Genomic DNA, 27359 nt, shown 5'->3' on the forward strand with positions numbered 1-27359 from the left:
TGCAGAACAAGGTCTTTATTCAACAACAGGGAGTACAGTTAGGAGCATCTCGAATCAACAGACAGAAACAAGAAGCAGAGTGATCCATGCAGCTCTTCACGTTCTGTATCAAGAAAGGGTAGGTGCACTCCAGGCCAGACCTGAAGAAAATGGGATTGCTACTACAAAAAAAGCTGCTCTGGCTGAACTGAGTACTTGTCTCCAGGAGACATGGCTCCTAGCAGCTCCATACAAGCCACCCAGCGCTAAATAAAACCCAGGGAACGGTGCTGTAACTCCCAGCTCCGTGGATATGGTGTATGGATGTGTGAAGGAACTCAGAAGTCCGAAAAGGAAGCCGTGTGTGGTAGCTGCAGCAGGAGCAATGTTGGTAACTGCTGTTCCCTGGGTCTGGTTCATGTTGGCTCATCTCTGATACGGATGCATTGAGGCAGATTTGATGTTTGTCTTTATGCCACTCGGCATCTTTCCTAGAAAAAGAAAACAAGCAGTGCAAAATCAGCTATAAGAAAGGATATTTGCTGTCCTGTCAAAGCTTTTCCTTTTCCACCCCAGGCACCACATCAGGCTTATGAGCTACAGCATCTTTCAGCTTCCGACCTAATACGATCACTCTCTCTCATAAATCAGCACTTTTCTCTGTTGAGAAATCTCCTTGACATCAGGTACCATGTCACCCTACCAATTCTATCCTTGTTCCACCTTAAACAAGCTTTTCTCTTTGTCAGGAGACTTCTACAGGAGTGTGGGACTTGTTCAGTTTGATAGAAGTTGTTACCAACAGCCCTGACATAAGAAACCAAACTGATCCCCACTTCATTTCAGAGAGGCAAATGCAACAGGCTGTATCCCCTTCCACGTAGCGTTATTTGTAGTCGGGGCATATATTCGCGTTATTAAAACCCTCTCAGGTCTCTTAATTTCTCTTAACCACAACCAACTCTTGGGCATTATTACTCTTTGCTGACACCAATCACACATGGGATCCTAGCAGCTCAGGATAAGTGTACAGGGCTAGACAAAACTAAGATGATCAGAAAAATAAAAAAGGCAGCACTTCTTCAGAAAGTGCAATGTGTGCTCAAACGAGAACAGAAAAAAAAAAAAAGATTAATTTCTGAGAATTGAAATTGTAGTGCAGCAGGACAAGAAAAGATTTGGTGAATAACTAGCAAACACAAAAAAGATTATTAACCTTTCTCAAACACATCCAAAGCGCATCGTTGCCTGCAATGAGTTGGCAGGTAATCTGACATCACTTTAGTGCTACCTAATAATCAGCAGACAAATACTTTTAGATGTTAGTCCACAAGGAAGAGTGAACAGGACCGCATGGTTCACCCACGTTAGGAAAACTGCGAGTGGTTCTGGTCCTCCCAGTCTTGAAATCATACAGAAAAGGTGCAGGGAAGAGTGACGAGAATTGTCTGAGATATATTAAAATTTTCACACAAAGACATATTGAGCAGATTAGGACTCATTAGCTGGGAAAAAATAAAAAATAAAATAAGACGTACGCAGGGAAGAGAACATGACAGAATTCCAAAAAATGAAAACTAGTATGGAGAAGGTAACTGAGGAATGAATGTGAATTAAAGTGATTATTCACTGTTTTTCAGTACATGGGTAAAGAGGAAGCATCCAATGAAATTATCCGGTAAAAGACTTAAACATAAAAAAGGAAACTCTCTCAAGCAAAACATGCAGTAATGCTGTGGGACTCATTGCCACCAGCCTTGCAGGAGTCAAAACTGTAATTCAGAAAGGAACTGCAGAAATTGATGGCTCTTGGACCCACTGGTCTCAAACCGTACTCTAGCTTAAAATTTGCCTAAAGAACAGCTGCTGGAGGTGCCTGTCAGGATACGCTTTGTTCTTGTACTCTTCCAGGCTCCACTGTGGGCCACTATCAGGACCAGGATAAGGGGATTGACCTTTGGCCAAACAGTACAGCTGCTCTTATCAAATCGGAACTCTCTGGTAACACCGGCTGGACAAGTGCTCGTTACCAGCACATGGAGCTTGATGTGCAGAAGCTGTATAAGAGAGGATGTCTTCCCATCCTGGAGACAGTGTTTGTGGGTATGCAGCCAGAAATCACAGGAGGCTTCTTTGTTTCCAAATTACAGTGGAAATTACTTTCTAAGTCTTACATAAATACCCAATTAACTTAGGATTAATATCGTTGCTCAAGTTCATTTCTAAACAACATGGTCATTATGCAGGCAAAAAACCACCAATTAGAATATCCAATATCCAAAATCGCCATTAATATGAACACAAGAATGACAATATAGGGTTAGGCCTGCAAGTCCCCCAAGCCAAACCCATTTCTGACAGAATCTAGCAGGGGACATTTACGGAAGAATACCAGAACAGGGCAAGCCTAGAGTGATACTTCTGCAAAATACACCCTCAGCTTCCAATATTGTAGCTCAGGGACTTTGAGTCAGAGATGGTGTCTTCAGGATTATTAGCTACTGACCGATTTTTCATCCAGAAATTTACTTTTCCATTCCATATAAACTTTCTATGTCTACCACACACTTGGGCAATGTGCTCTACGGTGTGATTATCTAGTATTCAGAAAAGTGTCTCTCTTTTGTTGTGAACCTACAAGCTAGTATTCTCATTAGTGCACTTTCATTGATCCTTCTGTTTCGTGGGAAATCATGCGTAAATCATTCCCCATTCGTTTCCTCTACACAATTTGGGATTTTACAGGCTTTCATGTTTTCTTCCTCCTACTCCCAACCTAACCTCAGTAGCTATCCCCAGGACGAACTACCAGAACTTTCTGAAGTCTTCCTTCCAATGAAAGCTGCTCCAGACCCTTAGCCATTTTATCACTCTTCCCTGATCCTTTTCAATTCTATAACTTTTTTTTGCCGAGAAGAGATCAGAACTGCACATAATATTGCAGATGTGGGTGCCCAATGGAATTATATAATGGCCTAACAATATTCTGTTTCTCTGTTCCTCTCCTAGTAATTCCTTACATTCAGTTTGCATTTTTAGCCCCAGCTGAACATCTACTTAATGTTTTTACAAAACTATTATATCATGTATTAATTTCCTAAATGCAGGCAACTAAGTTAGAGTCTAGGTACTGGACATGTAAAGACAAATTGCTTTTGCTCATTGTGCTTCACTTTCTATTTAATACAAACGTCACCTACTATAATTAAGTGAAGTTACTTTGAATATGAAATCTTTCTGTGGCTCGTTACAGACATCTTTTTTTTTTCCTACCTTAAATAATTCATTACCATCAAACTTTTCTACTTTACTCCCCACCTTCAAATCTAGTTTGACAGCAAAATCCCCAGCATACATCCCTACAAAACCACACTGTGATCTCCCTCCATACTAAAGCCTATGTTCACTAACTCTGTTATTACACAGGTATTGCAGTGTGTGTTATGAAGCTGAATGACTGGGATCTACTTCAAGCTCTGAGCCAATTTGAAGCAGGTATTACTCCACTGTTACAACCTGACTTAAGTTATTAAGGCTAGAAAGGACCCTCTTATTCAGTTATATTTAAAAGGTGGCTGGGGAAGGATCTCTGCACCTGCATTTATCTTTCTTGCTCCCAGCTTTTCAATCACTCTCAGATATGCAGCATATTTACCTGGCTGTCCAGCTTGTGCCATCTGCACTCCTGCCAGCATTGGCTGCTGCTGAGCTGGTGCACCTGACATTGGTACCTGCTGCATGCCCGAAGCCCCTGCAATGATGGCACCAGCTCCTGGTTGCCCTGACTGGACAGATCCCCCAGAGCCAGGGGGTCGCCGGTTTGACAATCCTTTCCCAAAGGCCACAGCTGCTACCAGGGCATTGGTATCTGCAGGGTTGAAAGTCTGCTTGTTCTGCCGTAATCCTGTAGAAAAATAAAGAAAAGATTTTGGAGCATTCTGGCAGTTGAGTTCAAAAACTAGCATAGCTTGTCCTGAATTTACTTTTCTGATAGTTTGCTGTGTGTAACAGAGATCAGCTTCTAACAAGTTGTACGACAAGAGTTCTGGGAGGGCCAAAGAAGCTGCAAAGTCCAAGGACAGTGGTGTTCCAAGAGCTTCTCCACTGGGAGCTGGACGCATGCTGCTCAAAAAAGGAGGTCAGAAGAAGCCAACTCCACTAACTATTTTCCATGCTGAATCCTACAGCAGGTAACAAGCATTAGGTTCTAAATAATCAATGGCAACATCCCTGTTCTGAGGCTCAGCAGCAGCATGGTGCTAACATTCTTAAATTCTGTTTTCCACAAACGTATTTATTTAGACTGTGACAGCGAGTCTCATATTGCCTGCAGTGACCCTATCATACTGGGAGCTCTGAGCTATCTGCTTAGAAAATTTTGGATTCAGCAACACAGGACTCATCATGCGTATCTCTGCAACAGTGCTATCATTTCTCTGTGTGAAGGGAGAAGTGACATAGCAGTGAGTTGCAGGCCATTATTAAGCAAAAGACCTGCCTTCAGCAGCCTCCCCTCATATATACCCACATCATCAATTTTCTAACTGCTGCTTTGCAAAGAATGCACTTCTACATGTATACAACATTCCACCAAAAAAATGTTAGTTTTGGGGAGACACTAAGGTATGCTTCTACAGCTGCTCCTCCTTTCCATTTCACAGAACTTCCTACTTCTTTCCGTGCACCCACAGGACTCCTTCACAATCAGGGGACTCCAGGACAGCCACTCTTGCATGTTCCTGAATGTTTTTGTCTGTGCTAACCTGCATTTCCCATGCTTTAGGCTCTCTGCTTTACCTACTTTGCCACCATCTCTCAAGCTTGTTGCTTGGATCCTGCACCCCACTCCCACCTCAGTGCCATACCTCCACTTTCAGATTCCCGCTCCTCCTTACTGATTTTCTCCAGCAGATTTGAGCACATTTTGTTCAGACTTTGGATCTGTTTCTGCAAAAAGGAAACCAACAGTAACTGCCAGGATATTTCCACCACAGTACAAGTCAACAAAGTAAATTAACAATTTTTCTCTTCCCAGGGTCTGTGTAACCAAACATAAATATTTCGTTAGCAAAGCTTAGAGAGCCCAGCTCCAATGCACGCAGGAGGGCAGTATGGGGGTGGGATAGCCTTCGTCTTTCTTTGGTCTGATGGCACCTCTTGTGAGCAGGCAGTGGGCTGGATACCCTTGTTTTGTGAGACTGAAGGAACCCAAACCTCAGCTAAGGTCACCTGGAGAAATCTCAGGCAGAAAAGGGCATAGTAAAAAAGATAACTGTCAGATAGAAGAGTGAAGGGAACAGAGTTAAATGGCATTTGTGCCCTAGGGCTAAGAGGCAGAAGCATCAAACTCTTTTTCACCTACCTGTGCCACATCGGGGCTAATTCGAGCTGCATCTGTGATCAGTTGCTTTTCCTGCTCCTCCACCTCGGGGTCAGGCTTCGTTCGAAGATGGTCAGGCACTACCTCGTGGCTGAACACGGGCACGCGCCCCTCCGTCTGCCGCTGCAATAGTCGGACAAGCCACGCTCAGGGCCTCTTCCTCCAGCCAAGCACTCAGAGAGCTCAAGACCAGGGCACAGGCCATGGAACAAGGCTGCTTGCATGCTGTGGGGAAACCCTGACTAGGGAGCGTGAGGAAGTTTCAACCATTTGTCTAGGAATTTGTACTGTGTCTGGTCAGAGCAACCCACGGCAGTCTGCAATCCCACCTGCTGCCTGCCAGCGTGGCCACAATCAGTTGCAATGTTTTCTTACTTGAGCAGAGAATAAATATTGCCGGCACACGCCATAGGTTCTGAAACACACCCCGTGTTGGTCAAATAACAATTAGTGCAAACCTAGATGCAGACGTCTAACAGAAACTGCACAGCTACGGCAGAGGAAATCAGGAGATGGCAAGGAGGCCTTCCAGTTGCACAGCAAGACACCATCTCCTTTGTCCCTGACTTTATGAAAATACAGCATTTATGAAGAGCACATCCTGTAAAGTATATCCAGAGCAAGTCTCGGAAGGTGAAAGCCCCCGAGCAAAGCAGCTCCAAGGCAGAACTACTCATCACCTTTTATTTTTTTACACCCAGAGCTGAGGAATGCCAAGCGCAAGGAATAGCAAACTGAAGTGGGTCCATAAGCACATTGTAGTGCTCCAATGAGTCCAACACTCATTGGGGAGTTTCTTACCATGATCTCCTCATCGCGGTCTGGAGACAGCACTAAGGGTATGATAACCTGGTTTCGCAATAGTGGGGTCTTCTCATGCTTCAGCACTTTATTTAAAGTGTTCAGCTGTCCTGAGAGCAATGCAAAGCTGTCCAGAACTGAAGGCCTGGGAAAGCAAATAAAGAAGACAAAGCACGCAAACAGATACCACAGATGGCTTTTATCTGTTCCTCACTCAAACGTCTGGGAAGTGAGGAAATAACATATTCATTTCTCCAATCAGTCTACTCCGGACATTAAGGAGTAAAACCTAGGGCTGAGTGTGCAGATGTGGACAAATCCCGGGCCCTATACACAAAGCTGCAAACAGCCCAGGGACACTACAAGTACCACTGGAAGTGGCAGTTGTTTGGGAATTCAGTAACATACACAGAAGCAATGCTTTTCTTATCACTAACTCTCCCAGTAAAATTCTAAAGCAAGGTCTGAGACACAATTTAGTTCCTAAGCAATACAGCCAGGAGAGACAGTATTTATAGCTTGGCTATCCAGCGTAGGGGATAATGAAGCAAAATAATTGATAATCTTGTCAAGGAGGTCCCCCTCAGCTTGTTTTCTCTGGGGAATTCATCACCTCTCTTTCCTTCTGCAACATTAATGCTAACTGCCTGTGACACTTTGCTTCAGTGGCAGCTACTGCCTAAGATGCTGCACAGGTTATTAATCTGCAGATATATCATCCTTATGCTCCATCAGAACGAGAATGCCACCTTGCAAGCCTCTCAAACTGTCTGGTAAAACATGCTGAAGCAGCAAACCACCAGCATAAGAACTCAATTTATTTCAGAGCCAGAGAAAGCCAAAAAGGTCAAGAAATGCAGAAAGAATGATTGCTCATTTCACAGCATATGTGGGTCTTAAAGATATTTTATCCAACGAGTTTCCATTCACTGCAGATGCAAGCATCTTCACTAGCTCCCTTAAGTGCCTAGCTCCCTGGGTGTTGGCATGACCATTACTGCGTAGCGTGGAACAAATGGATTTCAATTGTTTTTTGGTGGAAGACATTTAGTGGCTCCTCCAGTAGAAATGTGAAAAGCAAATTTAAGCCTACTGACAATCGGCTTGTGGTTTTTAATTATACTCTGTGGTCCTTTGAGCAGAGTCTGGAAGAGTTTCAGCAGTGATCAGGGGTGCCCTGTCTCCGTGAGATGCCTTACCACGTGAGCCGGTCGTACTCATTCTCCAGCTTGTAGATAAAACTGACCAGTGAGTTCTTCAGGTCAGCCACCTGGCTGATGAGCGCCTCCAGGGTCAGCTCCAGCTGCTTCTCCTCTCTCTAAGAAAAGGCAGGAAAGACAGGGATGAGGACAAAGCTTAACACCTCTCCAAGGACCACTGCGATCCACACACATGCATCCATAGTCCAATCTCTCAAGAGAAACTCCTTTGCAGGGGAAGGAAATAGAGACCCTGAAGAAAAAAAAAATACTGTATTTTCACATTGAACATGTCTCCTTGGGAAGAAAACTTAGGCAAGAGGCACGTACCTGTGCCAAGCCCTGGCTAGCTGTCCTTTTTAAGATTTAGATGAGAATGGTGAAGACATTCTCTCTTCCATCTGCTTTTTTACCACATCAGGCAAAGTCATCAAAGTTGGCTCACGCCACCTTTGTGCGCTATTTATGCTAACCCAGCTCAAAGCAGATTAGGATTCTCTGAACCCTTGCTGACAGCAGACATGGGCACAGTGATGTGTTCACCCAGCACAGCCATCTGCAGAACGAGTATCTATCAGGTCTGGGGCCTAAAGATTCCAGTTTCTACCCTTAACCTCACTTTTTACTTTCTTCATGCCCTAGTGCCACTACCGGCTGCTAAAAAACTGGGAATTCCTATGTGACTTGTCCCTTACCAGCTGTGGGAAGCAGTGAGGTGACAGACCGTACGTAGCTGGACACGTGCAAAGATCACCTCCTGCCTTTTGCTCTGGACTACGCCGCTTAAATAACCTTTCTCTCTGGGTGAGGGGGTGTCTGGTGATCTGTTGCCACAGACACCACGTCATATCTTTGACTCTTGCAAAAACCTTCTAAAACCTTATCTATTCTTACTTATTCATACAACAGAATTGCACAAAACGTAATTAAAGTCCCAGCCCTAATGAACTGCTAATGTAAGTCAGGCACTGTACAATAATCCATGAAGAGGGTGGGACAAAGCAATCAAATAATGGAAAGGGAATGCCGATTGGGAAAGCAGATGGGGTGACTCAGGCTGCTTGCATGCTTGCTGTTGGGTTAGTCGTTGTACTGTTTAAACAAACTCAACTAGCATGAGCTTCATGGGAGAGACTTTTAAGTATCTTGCATGTTCACGAGAACACAAAGCTATTCTACTTAATTTATAGTCTAGGTAGACTATAAAGGCCTTATTTTTATTTAGAAACTGCTGATCAGACTTCACTTAGCCATCTCAGAAGAAATGGTTGAGTCAATTTTGTTAAAATCCACTCCCTGTTCACGGAGTGGATTCATGGAGCAGACTGGGGGTGTTACACCTCAGGAGCGCAGCACTACAACTCTTCTCCGGAGATCTTATGACGGGGCCCATCAGTTCTTGGCTGAACTGAAGAAATGAGTCTACAACTGCTCCCGTGCACTGTGTGCACTGTGTCTGTGCGAGCAGATTAACCACACACTGCACTATGAGTTGGGCCAGGAGCCAGCGTTTTACTGGCTCCTGGCCTTTTCAGCACAGATGTACACATCCAAGACAGTTCACCTGGTCTCATCCCTGGAGGTCTTTAAGAGACGTTTAGATGTAGAGCTTAGCGAACTTGTTAGTGTTAGGGCAGAGGTTGGACTCGGTGACCTTGGAGGCCTCTTCCAACCTAGGTGATTCTGCGACTCCGCGATCACCGGTGCTTATCCCAGCAGCTCTCAGGAGGGTGAATTAAATCCCACCGCGCACATCGCTCTGCGGCACCTGTGGGACCCCGGCCTCCTCCTTTTGCAGGCTCTCTCCAAAGCCCTTGGGATGTGCGTGCGACGGACTTCAGGGACCTCGCCACCACCGTGCCCTCGTCCCGGGGCTGTGAAGGTGCCGCTCGGGGAGGGGCTGCTCAGGGCCCTGCCGGCGCGGCGGGACGGGAGCTAGAGCTGGGACCCGGCGCGGGTAAGCGAAACGCGCCGCGTGTGGCAAAACAAAGCGGGGAAAACGGCCGTGACCCGCGCGCGGCGCCGCTCCGCGAGCTGACACAACACAGCGGGCCGAGCCTCGAGGGAGTGCGAACGGCAGCGGGGTTTGCGGCTACGGCTGCCCTCCGCCTCCCGTCCCCGTCCCCTCTCCCACCCCAGCTCCCCCCGTCCCCGTCCCGTCCCCGCCGGCCCCGGGCCCTCACCTGCATGGCGGCGCGGGCCGGTTGCTAGGGGAGCGCCGCGCTTCCGGGTCATGGCGGAAGGCGGCGGGGCCGGGGAGCGGGGGGCCGGGCCGCCGGGCGGACATGGCGGCCGCCGAGAGGGCCGAGGGCGAGGTGAGAGGGGCGGGGGGCGAGGGGCGAAGGGGGCCGGGGGCCGGGTCCGAGCGGCTGCCGTGGTTATCCCCGCAGGTGGAGGAGGCCGGGCACGTGTTCCTGCTGATGAAGAAGGATTACCGCATCTCCCGCAACGTGCGGCTCGCCTGGGTGCTCAGCCGGCTGCACCAGGTCATCTGGGCGCTGCCCGAGCCCGAGCTGGTGAGCGGGGACGGGGCTGGGGCGCCCCCGGGCACGGGGAGGTCCCGGCCCTGGCCCCCGTCTCACCGCGGTGCCCCCTCGCCTGTCGTTCCCCCCCCCCCGCCGCAGGCGAACTCAGAGAACGAGCTGGACGTGCTCAGCATCCTGCCCCACGGCTGGCAGCCGGACGAGCCCGTCCAGCCCAGGCCCTACCTCCTCGTGCCCTCCACGCGCGTCACCTTCCTGGCCCGCCAGTACCGCTTCGTGATCGAGCTCGATCTGAGCCCTTCCACGGGCATCGTGGTGAGTGCAGGGGCTGGGTTGTTGGGGTGCTGTGTCTTAAAAGGAGAAGCAGTCTCCTTGCTGAGCAGGCTTGTTCCCCTCTGTGTTAGCCTCCGCTTCTGCAGGGGTCTTGCCTTATTCCCTAGGAGCAAGGTGCGTGATGCTCCTAGTGAGGCAGCCCCACGGCAGCTCCATTTCTCTGCCTAATGCCACGCGTGTGCCCGTGGTTTGCAGGAAGCTGTCGTTTTAATGCAGCTGCTGCTGCAGAAGACAGTTTGTTGTTGGCTCCGTGTGGTGGGACAAGATGGAAAGTCCTGGAAGATGCAAAAGCTGCCTCATTTCTCTGTTCCCGTAGGATGACTCAACGGGGGAGATCATTTTTGACGAAGTGTTCCATGCCCTTTCTCGGTGCTTGGTGGGATTGTTAAGACCCTTCCGCATTCCTGGCTCAGACATCATTTATCAGCCAGAGATCTTCGTCACTATCCAGGCGTACTCCTCCATCATTGGCCTCCAGTCCCACCAGGTAAAACTCGGCCTCACCCTTGGTGCATCTCGGTGTGCAAGTCGCTTGCTGCACTGCTTTCCTGTGAACCCAGAGGAAAGTGGGGACATCTGTTAGCTGGGCTCTGTCAACTAGGATGCTGTAGACTTGATTCATTAAAACGTGTAGCCTGGGGCGATGAGGAAGTGTAGGTGAGCAACTTCTCTTTTCTGGGAGGAAGCAGAGTCTCTTTTGGGGGAGCAGGGCCCTTCTGAGAAGGCACCTGCAGGCAGCGTTCTCTGAGTTAGGCCGTAGCGCATCTTTCCTTCATGCTTACTGCATGGTTGTTGTTGTTTTTTAAATCTCTGTTGATTAATTCTTTTTGGCCTATTATAATTAGTTTGAAGTATTCAGGAAGAGGCGGTGTGCCTAAAAGCTTGTCTGCTAGCTCCAGGTGTGTAGCAGTGCTTCATTCAATGATAATTTTCTCTTCTGGCAAATCTTGCTCTCTGTTTGCATTGGTATGAATGTGTTTCTCCTTGGTGGAGAGAGCAGCCAGCCCCAGTAATCTCACACTTACTTGAGCCTGGGCAAGTCTGTTTAGTAAATTGAAGTCTGGTTTACAGTGCCTGTAGGGGTTTTTGAAGTTTATCCTCCCTGTGTTGCTTCCTTCCACCTCCCAGTATTTTCACATTTCTGACGGTGTGTTTCGTTCCTCTGCTAAAACCAGAATAAGTGGGTGGCAACAGGAAGAGCCTGTAAATCTCTTCTTGCTTCCTCCCTCCCTCTCCCCTGGCTTACTTCTGGGCAGTCTGCAGGCTTGAATGGTTTGTACATTGCTTGAAGAGCATTTATTTTAAGGGCCCTTGCTTCAGTCTTAGGTGCTACCAAAGTAAGCATAGTGAGAGTCTTCTGATTCGCTAGTGATGTTTTTGTGTTCTGGTCCAGCTCTCCTTCAGGTGTCATCATGCTTTGTCTCAGTACCTCCTGTATTTACACTAAATTGAGCACTGAAGTGGCTATGGTTTTCTTCTTCAGATCTCTCTAAAGACCCATTTCTTGTATGAGACCGGTGACTGTAATTTGTGGGTACAAGTGGAGAAGCTGTGTGTTCCTTTTGTGGTGGAAAAGGCACATAGGTGTACCACTCATCCAAGAAAACTCATCTATATTGTAATTGTTTACTTTCCCAAGTTTTATGAGGTGCTGCGGGAATGTGGATCATGTGCAATGTCCCAGCTGTCTGTTGAGTTCTTTGTGTGCACATTGCATCTTCTTTGCCTCCTTGTTTTGTGATACCTAGTTTTGGCAGAGGTTTGTCTGTACGAAGTCGCTGTAAATACAAGCGTCATTCCTGCCAGCTTAGGGAGTTCCTTTGGTGGCAGGCTCCCTCTGTCATGTCTCACAGCCTCTTCTGTAATGTCTGATCTAAGCTTTTTTTCCGCTATTTCAACTTACTGTTCTTCTATCCAGCCACTTACTGGAAGCTAATTGGATCAGTCAGTAGCTGGGTTAGATTGGAGCGAACAGGTCTTCCTTAGAAATGTGGGCCAGAGTTAATACCTTCTAACGAGGATCTCACCTTAATTTTTCCTGCCTACTGCTTATCTTAGAAGAAGGAAAAGCAGAAATTTCTTGCCCAAAAGGGAGACTTCCCAGAGACCAATGTGAGCATCTGCTGCAGAGTGCACTGCAGATGCCACAGAACACTGCTGCACGCAGGCAGATGGCTGCAGGCAGGATAAGAGAGGCCTGTGCTGTACCTCTCCTTTGTAAGGGATGTGTCTGAACTGTGCTGCACTGAACCATGTTCCCGTGTACCATTGTGGGGGCTGGCACTATAAAACCTGAACTTGGTGACTGACATGTGTGTCCTCGGGCCAGGTACTGTTCCAGGGCTGCCAGCTGGATGAGACGAAGCGAGAGGCCTTCCTGCACCAGGTTTACACGCAGCTGTGTGCCTTTGAGAACAAGGTGGCAGAGATGCTCCAACAGCAGTATGAACCCAAACCGCAGGTGAGGAGGGCAGAGGTGGTTGGGGTTTCTTGCTCACTGGAGATCTGCTCTGTGAGGCCTGGCAACAAGAGGAGCAGTGGTGTAGGTCTGGAGAAGGAACAGCTCAGGAGTCTGGAAGAAAACTTTTTGGAATACAGCAACAAGAACACTGAATAAAGCAGAACCAGTAAGTGTTTAGGAGAAGGACTGATGAAAGCAGTTATCTTTCCCAAGATTATTGCAATAAAGGGCCTGAATAAAGTACAGTAAAGCAGTTTGACTTCTTTGACATCGTGGGACAGACCGTAGGATGTGCTTTCTCTCTGAAGAAAATGGTGGGAGAGGTGATTACACCCCTATCATTAGTTTATAAATAGCTGTGAGTATGCCCTTGGCCCTTATTACAATCTTGAATGAAAATATTTCCTTGTCACCACAAAAACTGACCATGAAACTGAATATGCGGCTGGTGCAGTTCCTGATACTCCTTGAAATCTGAAGCAGATGCTGCTTAGTGGCTAAGGATACAGGTGTCAGCCAGCTAATGACAGCACTGTAAACTACAGCTGAGGAGGACAGTAAAAGTGTGACTTTGTAGGAGTTCAGGGTGTCTATGAATTTCTCATCGAGAGAGTGCATCAGGGTACTGGTACGCTGCTCTACAGTCGGAATCGCATCTGTGAGGAATCTTCTCACACTCAAAGGTGTTTTTGGCCTGGTTGAGGTTGTTTAGTCCTTACTTAGTGTTAATTTTTAGTGTCTGAGCTCAAAGCAAGGGGAAAAAAAAGGTCCCAGTCATATGAGCAAAAGGCTACTTGTGACCCCTCGCAGTTATATATCAGAAGTGCATAAAATCTCATGTTCTAGCTGAAATTTGTCTTTGAATACAAAGACCGACAGTACTGGAATAAGAAGGGGCCTGCAGGAAGTAAACAGTTTTCTAGCATGACCAGCTGGTGTTTTGCAGTGCTTCGTATGCATTCCTGCTTGCTGCAGTATTTCTCTCTTAACAAACTACCCTGTAACTAATGCCATGCAAATCCGGGAGAGAGACGCACTTGCAGGCCAGAGGAACTGGCGAGTCCTGCCACAGGCTGTGGGGTGGAGGTGGGAGGCCCCAGGGGAAAGGCAGGAACTGAAACTTTTTTTTTTTAACTTTTGAAGTTGCATTAGCTGTATTGCTGTCAACGAGAGTCTGAACTGAAGGCATCTAGCAAACCAAAGTGATGGATAGTCAGGTTTTTTGCTCGCAGCAGCAGACTGCTCCCATTCGTGCAGAACAAAAGTTCAGTTTGTTCTAACTTTGTTTTCCGAGCTCCAGTCATCTGTGTATCTGTACAGGGGAGGGTCTCACCCATCCTCTGTGTTAGCAGTAAAAATGAAGCAATAGTTTATTACAGGGTTGCCCCGTCAGAGCCTTCTGGAGATGAGGGGACTATGAACACAGTAGGTTCTTCACAACTGTAATTATACAAATTTTAGGCTTTGCCTGGGGAATACTTTTGATAGAAAATGCAGGAGAAGCCTACTCGCATTTGCTTATATCAGCACTGCATAACTAGTGCTGGTTGAACAGAACAGATAAATGTAAAGGCACTAGACTTTGTCGTTACAAGGCTCCTTGTACACTCTGCTGCCATGCTTCATAGGTGAGACGCAGCTGTTTGAGTGTCTTGTGCCTTTCTGGATTTTACTTGAGGAAATGCTAAGTGGCTGCAGCTTCTACTAGATGACAAGGGAAAAATAAAGGTATTCAGCATCTCTAATTGAGAGATGCTTTGCTCCACAAAGGAGCTTGAGTGACCCCAAAGTGTCTCATCTTTCCCATAGTGTCAGAAATCAACTTATAATAAAGTTCTGAGCATGTTGTCCCCTTCCTCCACCCCCAGGCAGCCTTTCCCAGCTGTTCTAAGGGGCCCGAGAGACTAGGACTTTGAGAGCACCTGGAAATTAAAGCTTAAAGTGGAGTCTGCCAAAGTACAACAGGGCTGTGGTACCATGGGGCTGCTAGGCTGAAGGCTGTTTGGGAGAATGGGACGTTTGTTTTGTTTATTTATTTATTTCTTTTTTTTTCCTCTCCCAGGTGGATTTATCACCTCTGAGCCAAGAGGGCCCTGGTGATGTGCAGGAGCCATCAGGGAGGAAGCCCAGCGTGTCTGTTGTCACTGCTGACGTTGGCCTGGTCAGCATGGTCCGGCAGGGAATACTGGCACTGCAGCTGCTACCCTCCAACTCCAGCGCAGGTTGGCTTCGTTCTCTGGCTTTCAGGGTGCCTGGCTGCTTGTGGAGGGCTGCGTTCCTCTTGCTGTAGGCTGAGATGAATTTTGCAAGGGCTGGTACGTGGACCCTTCAGTTAGGGATGAAATTCCAACGGCAGCTTTTGCTCTGCACTCTGTGGGCTAATTGTGGTGGTGGGAATGGGAAGGAGGAAAACATTGCATCACACACCAGGTGTCAGCGTTGGAGAGTTTGTGAGGTAGCATAGCCATGATTGTTGCTTGGAATAACCCAGGGTGTGCGGAGCTGTGCCCAGGCTGAGTGCTTCACTGTGCCTTGTCGGGAAGCTTGCCAGCTCTAGAATGCCTTGAAAGCTGTTGGTGTCAGTCCCAAGTTTTTGTTGTTGTTTTTTTGTGTCCTGAGACATCCCAAGGTTTTACTTTTTACCTTTGCCCTGCCTAAATTCTATACCAGGAGAGCGGTAGCTGGTTGAGGTGGAAGATGCTCTAAGATAATGCCTTCTTTACAGGTATAATAATAATTACGGATGGCGTGACCAGCGTCCCCGATGTGGCTGTGTGTGAGACTTTACTCAACCAGCTCCGCAGCGGCACTGTGGCCTGCTCCTTTGTCCAGGTACGTGTGCTGTTAGCAGGGACTGTGGGGGCTGCTTCCTGCCAGAGGGAGGAAGGTGAGTTGCTGCTGCTAGTGTTCACCCTCCAGAGGGGAAGAGGGGACCTTGCTGCCTGTCTGAGCCCTTCAGCAGTCCTCTCCCATGTCCTCAGCAGTGCTGTGCTCACTCAGGTCTCTTCTTTATCCATCCATTAGGTGGGCGGTGTCTACTCATACGATTGCAGCTTTGGCCATGTTCCCAATGTGGAACTGATGAAATTCATTGCCATGGCCACTTTTGGTGCTTACCTCTCCACGTGCCCTGAGCTGGATCCCCTGAGCCTGGATCTGAACGTGTATCACAAGGCATTTCTGCTGTACTCCTTCCTGCGTACCGGAGAGTCCCTGAATCCAGAATACTACTGCGGTGAGGAGTGTGCATGTCCTCCTTCCGGCAGAAGAGTGTCTTATAGCACCAGTCTTTGGGGTGACTCCCCCAGGCTTGGTTATGCTGATGTTCCCCCTTGTCCTCTGTGGGCCCTTGTGAGTATTGTGGAGGCAAGGGAAAGGCAGCAGTTTGTGTGACTTGGCAGGAATGTTGCCTTCCCACATGGGCAGTGTTTGTGTTCGTGCCTGTGTGAGACAGAGGGCCCCGAGGGTGCTCACTGTCTTGGACTCCACAGAGCTCCGTGCCTCCTGTAGGCTCTGGGCACTACTGGGCCATGCAGCCTAATCTGTCACTGCCCTCCTGATTGCAGGAATTGGGTGGATTGGGGAAAACTAATGCCCAGTTCTGTGCCATTCGCCTTTCTTTGGACTTTACTCAGGAAACTGTAATTAGGCCTTCCATGTTGGAACTCGGAGGGGGTGAGTTCTCTTCCAGGCCTTCCTCCACACTGGCTAGCTCACAGATGGGGACGTCTTGGAAAGCTTGTCCTCATCGGACTTGCAGATGGCAGTTTGGATTGAAAGATTAAACTCCTGAGAACCACCCCAAATGCCTCTCTTGGTCGTTCTTATGCCGTGTGTGTTAGCAGCTGGGAGTATGCCAAGAGAGATTAGTTACCAATAAAGCACGGAGACACCCGTTCGTGCCTGGCTATAGTGCTGCTGCCATCTGTGCTTTCTGACGCTTGCCAGCAGAAACTGCACATGGTGAAAAGTTTGAAGAGAGCTGGCATGGGAATCGGGGATGTTGAATCTGAAAAGGATCAGGTGTCAGTGGTTTAAACCTGAAGCTTCCACAGCCTGATACCTTACAGAAAGTACTTGGGAATTTGAGGTTTTCCAGGGAAAGCGGTAAAGCCCAAAAGCGTCCTGTGTGACTATTATAACAGCTGTGTGCTTCCTGCCTGCTTAGGCTAAACGTGTAGCTCTTAATACGTGCCTTGTCGCAAAGGCTGTCCCATAGGAAGCAGGGCCTGACACCCCACCCCGCCTCACGCCAGCAGACCTGTTTGCTGTGTTGTAGAACCGGGAGTAGGTGTAAGTGATGCCTGAAGGACGTACTGTTCTCCGGGCCAGTGGGTGTTCCAGGCAGCTCCTGTAAAGCACCTGGGGAGGGCTGTTGCTGTAGGAAGAGGAGCAGGGGAGCTGCTCCCTCGTAAACCCCATCTCTGTTGTTTGCAGTGTCGCAGCACCGACTGTTCAATGAGCACCTGGTGTCTGCCAGCAGCAACCCTGCTCTGGCTATGAGGAGGAAGAAGCACACGGAGAAGGAGGTGCACGCCGACCTCGTGAGCATTGTCTCAGTCCGGCTGCGCGAGGGCTACAGCATCCGGGAGGTCAACATCACAAAAGGTGACAGCTCAGTAATGGGCCTGGAGGCTTGCACAGGGCTCTGTACCAACTGTGCAGAGCACAGTGCAGGCTCTGCCATCTTAGCAGAGTGCTGGTACAGGGGGAAAGGAGCCTTTTTCCCCAAACCGTGACAAAGTTTGTTTTCTGTAACAATTGCAGGGCACAGGATTGCTCAGGATGTTTGCACAGTTGTGTACTTACTCATTATATGTGCATGTGGAGGGACAGACAAACTGACCTTTTTTATCTTGGGAATGTGTCCCCGCAGCTGCAAGAAAACTAATGACATAACTTGTGGTTTTGGAGAGTTTTCTAGGCTTTCCTCTCCATTTCCCCTTTTTTTTGTCCCTTTCTAGTCTTTTGCCAGATGCACTCCAAAATATTAACACAAAGTTGAGCCCTTCAGTACAAAAGATTCAAAGTCTCCTAACTACAGCGTTCCAAATGAAGAAACTGGGGGAACCAAAGAGATTGTTTGGTGAAAATGCTCCGTAAGTCAGAACTGTGACCAATGCTAGAAAAACACATTCAGTGGTCCTATTCTCTCTGACTTGCTAGAAGTTGTTACGGCACCTTGAGAAGTAGCCACTAACTAGGGGACTCTGAATGATTTGAGTATCCCAAGGAGTGCCTGTAAGCCCTACCTAACTTTCTAGTCACCAGTCACAGCTGGAGATGGAGCCTTAACTGAAGGGGAGATGAGAAAAATGTAAATGCAAGTTATCAATTGCAAGCAAGGCAACAAATTACTTCTGACTTTTACAATGACCAGCAGAAACCCTGAAGAATAAAATTTGTTTACACAGTGTAAATGTGTACGACACCTAGTGATCCAGTGTCCTCACTATCCTCTTTGGGATATTAGCGCACAGATTACGTTTTATATGAGAGAATCAAGTCTGTGATAAGATTTAAAAATAATTCCAAACATGCCATGTGATGGCATGTTCTTCTGCCTTAAGACCATATAAGCTGGTATCATGCTGTGCTTGGAAGATTGTCCCAGAGCTGCATTGCTCTTTCTCTAGCTTCCTTTCTAAACTTACTCAGACCAAATTAGACTTGTGTGACTTTATTATCCTTAATTAAGTTTATCCTCCTCTGGCATGGCACAAACTTATTTAGGAAGAATGCCTTTCTCCATTTAACCTTCCTTTTGGCAGGTTAGGCAAGCCAATGTTTCAGTCTCCTTTTACAAGGACAGGCTTTCTGTTCTGTTTATTTTTCTTAACAGTACTTTTTTTCCAGTTCGTTTTCAGTTTGGTTTCATACTTCTTGAAACAGTTGATAAGTGTTGTAAATGTGGTTTTATCGCTGCCTTGCTTAGTAATGCCAATATTTCTGAAGTAAAATACCCTATCTGATAGACCAGGAATCGCATGAGCTTTCCCCATGATTGCATTATATTGTTAGCTCAGAAATGTCTGCATCTTTTACATACCTGTGCTTCCAGCTGCTGAGTCTTATGGTTTTGGTTTGTTGGTTTTGTTTGCTTTCTAGTAGTCCCTAAATGTGCTGTTCTTCACATCACAGTAGACTAAATTAATCTCTTGCTTCGGTCTAAGAGGTCAGTTCACTCTTCCCGTGTGATGACTGGGAGTTGTTCTTCTGGCCTGATGCTTTTTACAAACAGAATAAATCTGAAACCAGTTGGGGGGGAAGAAAGATGTTGGCCTTGGTTTGTTTTGGTGTTGGTTTGTTTGAGGTTTGTTTATTTTTGTTTTGTTTTCTGAGCAGTGTGTTTTGGTGTTTTTGTTGTTTGGTTTTTTTGAATGTTACTAACAGTTAGATTACACAGGATAACTTCTAAAGATGGTCTTCAAGGAATATCCACTTTTTTTTGTTTTGGGAGTTTTCTATTTAAACTAAGAATCTCCGAAGGTTTCCCACTGAGAAGCTCCATCTCTCCTTACGGTGTCCCCAGGTTGCTTTCACTAATCCGTAGGTGTGGCCTGAGATGCTTCCATTAAATCCAGACAGATTAGGTCCATTGCGCTCTCCTTGTCTAGGAATGCCTACGAAACAGTCCGACAAGTCAGTTCGTGTCCAGGTTGTGCTCAGTACTGTGTCGTTTGTCCTTCTGTGCACCAGCTCACTTACAGCTTACTGCTGAGAGCCTTTCTTACATCTGCCAACAATGGCGGAGTGCTCTTGGTGACGGTGAAGCCCCATACAGAAGTGCTGGAGGAGGCAGCGGGTGTGAATCATTCCGAAAGCAGTCAGACAAATCCACGCTGTACCTTTTTGCACAAGGGAGGAGCTACAACCTCTAGCTCAGGATATTGTAAGGCAGCAAATCCCTGGGCTCTGAAAGAATGTGTCAGAAAGATCACTGCACGCTTAGCGTGCTCCGTGCACTTTTCTCTAGGCATCTTCCTGCCTTCCTTCAGCTATTGGATGCTGAGCTGGTCGTTTGCTCTTACAAGAGCAGAAGAGTGGCTGTACTGGGTTGGTGTTGCCTTTGGTGATGAGTAGCTAAGGGCAAGGAGGAGTAAGGACAGGGTGAACATAGATACTCCCTTTCGCGTTTCCTTTGTTTTCACTTTGAGCACCCTCAATCTGTCTGCAGCTCAGGGGCTCCCAGAGCCAAAAATACTTCCTGTGTATTCCCATGAGGTCTTTTTAGAAGGAATTTAAAAATGAAATGTCTGAACTGTCAAAAATACAGCGTGTATTTCTATGCCAGCCTTCAAAATAGTAGGAGATGTTACTTAGCCTTTGGAAAGGCTAAATGCCCTGGGGAATTGCTGGCTCTGATCAGAAAAATTGTTGAACTAACATCTTACAGTAGAATTTATAAAAGATCAAGACATTTAGACATCCAGCACTGCCTCTGCAAAGTAAAAGCATGCTTGGCTAATCAGGGCTCTCTGGGCCATTCTGTAGAGAAATGTCTAACAAAGAACAGTTAATTAACCTGGATTGCCAAAAGCTTTTGCCAAAGCTTGCCAACTAGAGGCTGTTAAAGAGCCAACCTGGCCGTGAAGCAAGAGGAACGAGTGCAGCTGTGGACTTTGACACTGTCGCTTTTCTGCTTTACTTTGCCAAAGGCAGAATAGAATAAATAGCTAGCTTTGTGCTCGGAGGTGCCCGAGAGGTTGGTTGTGGTATTTATAAGTGCTCTGGTTACCCTCACGATTTGATTCCAGATACTTAGGTGTTTAGAAGGCTACTATAGTTAGTTGGGAATACAGAAGTGCTTGTGAAAGGGGAAGAACTGGGAAGTATGGAAGAGAGAGAAGCTCTGCCTGAGAAGGTGTGATGGAGCTCAGCTCCTCTCCTGTTTCTTTCTGGGACAATGGCAGAGGACTGCTGCCTGTAAAAATAACAATAAAAATAATTAAAAAAGCAAAACAAAACACAATTTTGTGTTGTGCCCTGGGGAGAGAAAGAAAGCTTGGAAGACTTTTTTATTTTTTTTGAAACTTCATCTTCTGTGAAGCCAGTCCAGCACCGAAAATGGCTGGGCATAGTCTGGCCAGTGAGAATGGCAGTTCTCAGTGTTTTCTTTTTAAAAAAAATCTCTGGTTTTCTAAATACCATAAACTGGTATGTCATAAAGCTGGACTTTATGAAACAAATCCAAGAAGCAAACACCTTTATTAGCTATTAAGTCAAGAAACAGAAATGGATTGGTGAGCAGTAAGAACAGACTGAAGATCCCTCTAGATATGACTTCAAACTAAGTGAATGTTTTTTGCCTGTGATTTTAGTTTTGCTTGTGTTGGATAGTAAGAGCAAAGCCAGGATGACTAATGGAAACAGTTGGAAACTTCCTACAGTGGAAAGAGGAAATATTTTCATTAATGATCTAGACGAAAAATAAGTAGGAATTTACTTATCATGTTTGCTGTTGATGAAGTAGGAAGGCTTTGTTATGAGAACCAAAATATTGTGCAGAAAGCAATGAATGAGCAGTAGGAATAAAATGCACTTTAGCAGCATGAAATGGGAAGACATGCATTTATTAATTCTTGTTTATACATCCATTGGTTAAATGCTTATTCATGGATAGTCCGTCATAGGCTGCTGACTATGGTTTGGTTTAACCTACACAGTAAAAGCTGAAACTGGATGAGGATTTCTCCCCCCTAGTACATGCTGCTTATTGATTTTTCTGGTAACGAAGCTTCTCAGAATAAAAACAATTTCAGCAAAACAGCAGCCAAGCATGAATTGGGCATGTACTCTGAAAGGCTTCTTCTAAATTTTGGTGGGGGAAGGGTGCTCTAAGGCAGCCTCCTAGTAGGGACCAGGGGAGTAAAAAGCAGGATAGCTTTAAAATGTCGTGTAATCAGCCCATGAAGGAGGTGGCATGATGTATCTATGACAGCAGCAAATGCAACTGCAGGAAACATAAGATCTAGGCTGATGACCTGTTCGGATGGTTTCCAGCACATCTAATCGCTCACCTCACAAATTCTGCAGGTCTGGCAAACTACAGAGCAGGCTGGACATCAGAACAGATGATTGAGCAGTTGAAACAGCAGCGTGGTGCTGCTATAGAAAATCATGTGTTCCCTGGGTTGTTTTGGTACAAATACACATGCACAGTCAGCAGGACTGGGACATTTTCTGCTCTTCTGGCTCAGTGAGGCTTGCTGTCGGGTGTTTGTGTTAATCGTGCTAGAGAAGCAATGGCCATCTCAAAGAAAGATAAAACTGCAGTTTGAAGAGTGGGTGAATATTAAGTCTTAATTTCTTCACTTTGGGATCAGCTGAGGAGAACAGGGTAAGCATGGTGAGAAGCTCTTGGTACTTGAAGATTCTTGAAGATTGCATGAAATACTCTCTGTGCAGGAAGAACGTGCAGTTTAAATCAAGAATTGGCCCTCACCTGCCATGGCAAGGACCTTCCTTTTTGATCAGGTCCCATCATGTCCAAACATCCGTGTTTCTGCAGTGGGATAGATTTAAGTGCAATCTGCAAAGTTAAGCTTAAAGGCCTTGCTCATCAGTGCAAAGCAAAAGTTTTCTTGGAAACAAAGCTGAGGCTGAAAAGACAGCCCATTGCAAATGTCAGCACCTCCCCCAAGTTTCGGTTGCCTTCTGTAGTTCAGCTAGTACGTGTACATTTAAAGGACTGTTCACCAAATGCTGTTGAGCAAGCAAAGCCTCCCTCTGTTGGAGAGGAGAGAGAATGATTTCAGTTAGAGCAGCTTTTAGATGACTTTCTCTTCCTCATGGTCAATAAGCAATCTCTCTGTCCTTGGGAGCCCATGGTCAGAGATAAAGCTCAGATGTTTGCAGAACAAGCACTTGTAACTATTCCTCTGCTCTCACGCAGGTGGGTCTCAGCTGGAGGTGAAACTTGTGCTGCTTTGGAAGCACAACATGAGGATAGAGTACTTAGCTGTGACACCCTGGCCCCTGGACCCATCAAAGCGTAGCACGTGGGTAGAGGTGACGATGGAGGGGAGCTACGACATCTTGCACGACATCAGCTGCACCATGAGGAAACCCATCACCAGTCTGTACCGCACTACAGTCATCCGGCGCTTCTGGAACACCTTGCAGAGGTGAGCTGCACCATCCCTAGCAGTCCTGAGTCCATTGTAACCGGAAAATCCCCTCCTTGGCATGCTGGGGCATGGGTTATGTAGATGGTCTTCCCAACCCAGGGTCCCAAAGGAATGTGCTTCCGAGGAAGAGGCACCACTGGCAACAATATTGCCTTCTGGCCAAGGAAAATACTCCAACTGGCCTGTGACCTTATCTGTAACGTTGCTTCATGGTGAAGGTATTGCTTCTTCTGAGTCCTGATGCTGTGATGCGAACCTTAAGTCTGACTGCCATCCCATGGAGGCGGTGTGTTCCTACAGCGCTGCCTTGCTGTGAAGGCTTGTGCTGCAATAGGTTTATATGCAGTAGCCGTGCTGCACCGTGACACTAGGAAAACCCCTCGTGTCTCCTAGGCCTGAGGGTTATGACCGTTTCCTGGCCAGGGTGACCGTTGCTCCCTACTGCTCTGCAGATTTCTTTCTTAGCGCTTCTTTCCTAACTTTGATCATCTGTCTTTTGAGTTGGGGCAGATGGGCTCCCAAGACACAGGGAGTGTTGCACGTGCAGCCACTGGGTGACTGAGGCATTGAAGGGGAGAACATGGGTTTGTGTGGCTAACTGCCTCTTCTCTTTCAGCATCAACCAGACGGATCAGATGTTGGTTCATCTGCAGTCTTTTGACACAGTCCCAGAACACTTCACCATTCCTGAGAGCACCAAGAATGGGGTACCTCTCTTCTACATCCCCCCAGGCTCCACCACTCCGGTACGTCCCCTCTCTGTGCCATTTAGTGTAGGACAAATTGTCCCTCCTGCCTGTTCTGTATTGCATCTGGGGATGCTGAGTCCCAACAAGCAACCAAGTTCTTCTGTAACTCAGTCTTCATCTCTTGCTCTTTGTCCCAATCAGTAACAGCTCAAGTACAATTCAGTATCTGTGAATGTCCCATCCCGTGTTTTTTCCCCTCCGAGACATCACTCTATGTCTTTATTGCTGCAGCTACACCTCTAAGCCTCGCAGCAAGTCTCCTAAGCATGCTGCAAAGCCTTCTCTTGTAGTGATGTGTGAGACTGATGGGCAAGCTGACACTAATGCCATGCTTTTTTCAATGATATGCGTGGAGTTGCTGCTGGCAGCCTTGTACCCTGGTGATATATCACGAGGTGAAGATAGGTTCTGCTAAATGGCTTTTATTTAATAGGCTCATTGCTCTGAGCACTTGTGAAGGGTGAAAGAGACATATTTGTCATCAGCACAGCAGAAACAAAAAATTATGAGCTAAGTTTCCACTGTGAAGTTCACAGAACAAAAGTGCTAACATGCTACCTGGTCCTTGCTAGTAGTGTCCTTGGCTTTGGCAGAAGATGATGACTAGCAGATATCAAAGTTAGGAGAGCTGTCATTTAAATTTTATTGCTTAAGCCCTTTACTCCTTAAGGTTTATGTGATAAATCTACTCTCTGTATGGATATACATCCCACGGTGTGTCTGGAGCATCCCATCTTATGGCTAACCACTTTATTCCTGCGTCAGCAGTGTTGCCGTAGTTGGTGGAACTACAGTGTTACCATACAAACATGTCAGAGTTGCCCAGTGCCACCTATTGCTGGTACACTATTTGCATGTGCTCTCTCAGGCGGGTTTTCTCAGTGTTTAGTTGTTCTGCTGACACAAGCCAAACATCCTCCTATCAGAAAAGACACCATTACATATGCCATCTCTTCTGTAGTTGAATTACTTGACGCTAAGTAGTTAAGTTCCTAATTAACTTGACATTTCAGAAGCCTAATTTATTTTTACTTACGTTGCACTGTTTCAGTGTGAACATGTTTAGTTATTTTTCTGCGAGGCAGTTCTTGAAAGCCAGGGATGTGGCTAGCCTTCTAGACCTACACAGCTAGTCATGAGAGAAATTCCTGTGCTCTCTGGGTGGAACCAGACAGATTCTTGCTGAACATTGCCTCTTACCGATCCATCCTGTCATTTTTCTCAGGTGCTGTCCCTGCAACACAGCGGGTCTGACTCGAGCCATTCCCAGTTTGCCTCCTACTGGAAGCCTATCCTCTCCATGGATGCCAACTTCTGGCAGCGGTGGCTGCACATGCATCGCATCGTTCTCCTCCTGGAGCATGACACGTATGTAACTGGCAGGGCTGAGCTTGTGTGCACCAGGTAGGCCAGCCAGGGAAAGCACAGCATCGGTTTGTCCAGCCAAACACCGTGGAAACTGCATGCCAATTCAGTCCTGCTACAGAGCTGCAGGTGTCTGTGGCCAGGGGAAGGACTTTGCTAGCTGGATGTGACAGATGATAAAGGCTCACTTCTCTGGGAGGGACTGTGGTTGGGAAGTCAGCTTTTGGCGAGAGGGAGTTTGTTCTAGAGAGTGTAAATAGTTTCTCAAGTCCTTGGATTTGGATTGCCTGACTGCAGGGGGTGTGGATCATACAGTTGAAGCTATCCCACAGGCTTTTGTTTGCTTTTTGTATGGAGGGAGTTAGAAGCAGTACAAGAGCGTGCTCTCTGCAAGCTGGAGAATGGGGTCCCAGTGCACTCAGGGAGTGTGGCTCTTGCTCACGGGCATGGGATATGTTTGGATATGGGTGGAAGGAGGATATGTGCAGGAAGAAGGCTGTGCTGGTTGGATGAGTTGCAATGGGTGTAGCAAAGTCTCTCTAAGCTTTGGGGAGGAGAAGAGAAACCGTGGTTTTAAAATGACTGTTTGCTGCATGCTGCAGGCCTGTGCCCAAGCACCTGCACACGCCGGGCAACAACGGCCGCTACAGCACCATCCAGTGCCGCATCTCCCACTCTGCCCTTACCTCCTTGCTGCGGGACTGGAGCAGCTTTGTGCTGGTGGAAGGCTACTCCTACGTCAAACTGATCCATGGGTGAGTGGCTCGGAGACAGTCCTGTGTGGGGAATTGGGCACGTGGCCAGGCCAGAGATCCAGCTAGACCAGTATGCTGTGGTGGGCCAGAAGCTGATGTCTAGAGCAAGACACATAGATGTAAAACTCTGTATATTCTGAACTGCTGCCACTGGGTTTCAGCAGAGCCTGGAGGGAGAGGGAAGGTAGCTGGGGCCTGGGGGGGGTTGTGTGTGCTAGAACTGATGAGTTGCTGCCGTGTTACGTTCAGCCCTGTCTTAATCCATCCTCCCTAGCTCTGAGGATCCTACTCCTTCCTCATTCTACGTGGTGCGGATCATCTCCAAAGCTCCATGCATGGTTCTCCGACTGGGCTTCCCCATTGGCACGCCTGCACAGGCCAGGAACAAGGTGAGGGGTGGCTGCCTGCCTCCTGGGGTAGGAGCAAAGCACATAGTTTTGGATGTGGAAGTGGTGGGTAGATCACAGGCAACACTCAATATATTAAGGCTTAGGTAGGTGTGAGTTTACTGTTACAGGAAGGAACAGTTTGGACAAAGCTTTCTTTGTTACGTCTGTGAAAGATCTAAACCCAAAAACTCGAAGATCAATAAATAGCTGGTCATGTGAATGCTCTTCCCACTGCTTAATAGAATTGTGGGCCTTGAAATGACTCACAGGTTATCTAGACTATCCTTGTGACCAAAGCACAATCAATACTGTTTGTCAGGAGCAGCAGATACTTGTCTGACTCATCTGTGGAGACATCTAAGATGGATGTACTACATGTTCCCTGGGTTATCTGCTGCAGTAGGTGGTAAAGTGCATGTACGTATTGTATAATCTAGGCGAGGAGAGGGGTTAGAGTTAAGGTGCAAACAATGCCCTGCGTGACCAGTACAGGGATGGAAAAAAACAGTGGCGCACAGAAAATGCTTCAGAGAGATGCAAGTCTGCTAGATAGACTTTTAATAACCCCTTTGTACCCAAAGAAATGGGCTGCCCCAGTCAGATTCAGAAGGTGGGGTTACTGCATGAACTGTATCTCCAGCTCCAGTGGCAAAGTCTAAGTGTTCCTGGGTAAAACAGTAAGCGTGACAAAGATGTCCTGCTAATAATCTGTGTGAACCTTTTGTTATAAACAAGGGGTTTATCATTACACCTTGATCTTTGAACTTCAGGAAAGAAATCTTTGGTTTGTCTAACTTAACTTTAGTGTTAGATTAGTCTGAGGAGAAGCTGACAAATACACGAAGGACCATCACTTTTTGAGATAATGGTGATCCTAGATAACACTGACTGCTCTGGCACTCTGTTGGACCTGCCCTTTCAAGTCATTAGGAGATCCAGGCTTTGGGTACTGGTTGCATGGACAGGTTTTATGAAGGAGTTCTCTCTAGCAGGTATAAGTTAAAACCTGTCTCATGAGGAAGGTGTGAGACAGGCACCATACCCTGCAGCTGTGGGCAAGCTCCAGAGCATTGCAGCAGCAGCTGTAAATCATAAATTGTATAATGCACAATCTTTTTTATTCTTTTTTTCACCTGCCAGAGGTCGTTTGGAAAGTGTTTTGGAAAAAATAACCTAACCTACAAAATTAGTTAGTCTCTTGAAATCTTTTAATGTAGAGGTTTGACACATGAATGTGATAGTGGGGGATCGTATCAGCTGTGGGAACAGTGGCCCTGTCTTAAATGTACTAGTTTACATTTACTACAGGCTGTTGAGGGGAGGAGGAGTGAGGGT

The 27359-nt window shown here is 47.0% G+C and overlaps 2 protein-coding genes across 11 annotated transcripts in view; one reads left to right on the plus strand and one right to left on the minus strand.

Annotated features, from left to right (window-relative positions):
• On the minus strand, positions 1–9653 carry MED8 (mediator complex subunit 8). Its single transcript, XM_040564935.1, has 7 exons — positions 9543–9653; positions 7360–7478; positions 6161–6305; positions 5342–5482; positions 4845–4926; positions 3635–3883; positions 1–470 (listed from the first exon to the last, which is right to left on the minus strand). The coding sequence occupies exons 1-7, from the start codon at positions 9546–9548 to the stop codon at positions 406–408; spliced, it is 807 nt and encodes a 268-aa protein (XP_040420869.1). The 5' UTR covers positions 9549–9653; the 3' UTR covers positions 1–405.
• Positions 9586–27359, plus strand: part of SZT2 (SZT2 subunit of KICSTOR complex) — a 56732-nt gene continuing 38958 nt past the window's right edge. For all 10 annotated transcript variants that reach the window (XM_040564922.1, XM_040564929.1, XM_040564927.1 and 7 more), the window contains exons 1-14: positions 9586–9674; positions 9750–9875; positions 9984–10157; positions 10492–10662; positions 12505–12636; positions 14699–14858; positions 15362–15468; positions 15661–15871; positions 17074–17244; positions 22532–22763; positions 23383–23512; positions 24741–24883; positions 25483–25635; positions 25910–26024. In XM_040564922.1, coding sequence (XP_040420856.1) covers positions 9645–9674; positions 9750–9875; positions 9984–10157; positions 10492–10662; positions 12505–12636; positions 14699–14858; positions 15362–15468; positions 15661–15871; positions 17074–17244; positions 22532–22763; positions 23383–23512; positions 24741–24883; positions 25483–25635; positions 25910–26024 — 2055 coding nt within the window. In that variant the 5' untranslated portion in view covers positions 9586–9644. The remainder of the gene's footprint in view (positions 9675–9749; positions 9876–9983; positions 10158–10491; positions 10663–12504; positions 12637–14698; positions 14859–15361; positions 15469–15660; positions 15872–17073; positions 17245–22531; positions 22764–23382; positions 23513–24740; positions 24884–25482; positions 25636–25909; positions 26025–27359) is intronic.

This window comes from Cygnus olor, chromosome 8, assembly GCF_009769625.2.
Source record: "Cygnus olor isolate bCygOlo1 chromosome 8, bCygOlo1.pri.v2, whole genome shotgun sequence".
NCBI lineage: Eukaryota > Metazoa > Chordata > Aves > Anseriformes > Anatidae > Cygnus > Cygnus olor.

Bases quoted from the DNA above. Each gene is read 5' to 3' on its own strand.
- MED8 (XM_040564935.1), bottom strand. The intron at 6,306-7,359 runs GTAAGGCATCTC...TTGCTTTCCCAG, and splicing joins GAGTACGACCGGCTCACGTG to GCCTTCAGTTCTGGACAGCT. The intron at 5,483-6,160 runs GTAAGAAACTCC...CGACTATTGCAG, and splicing joins ACCGCGATGAGGAGATCATG to CGGCAGACGGAGGGGCGCGT.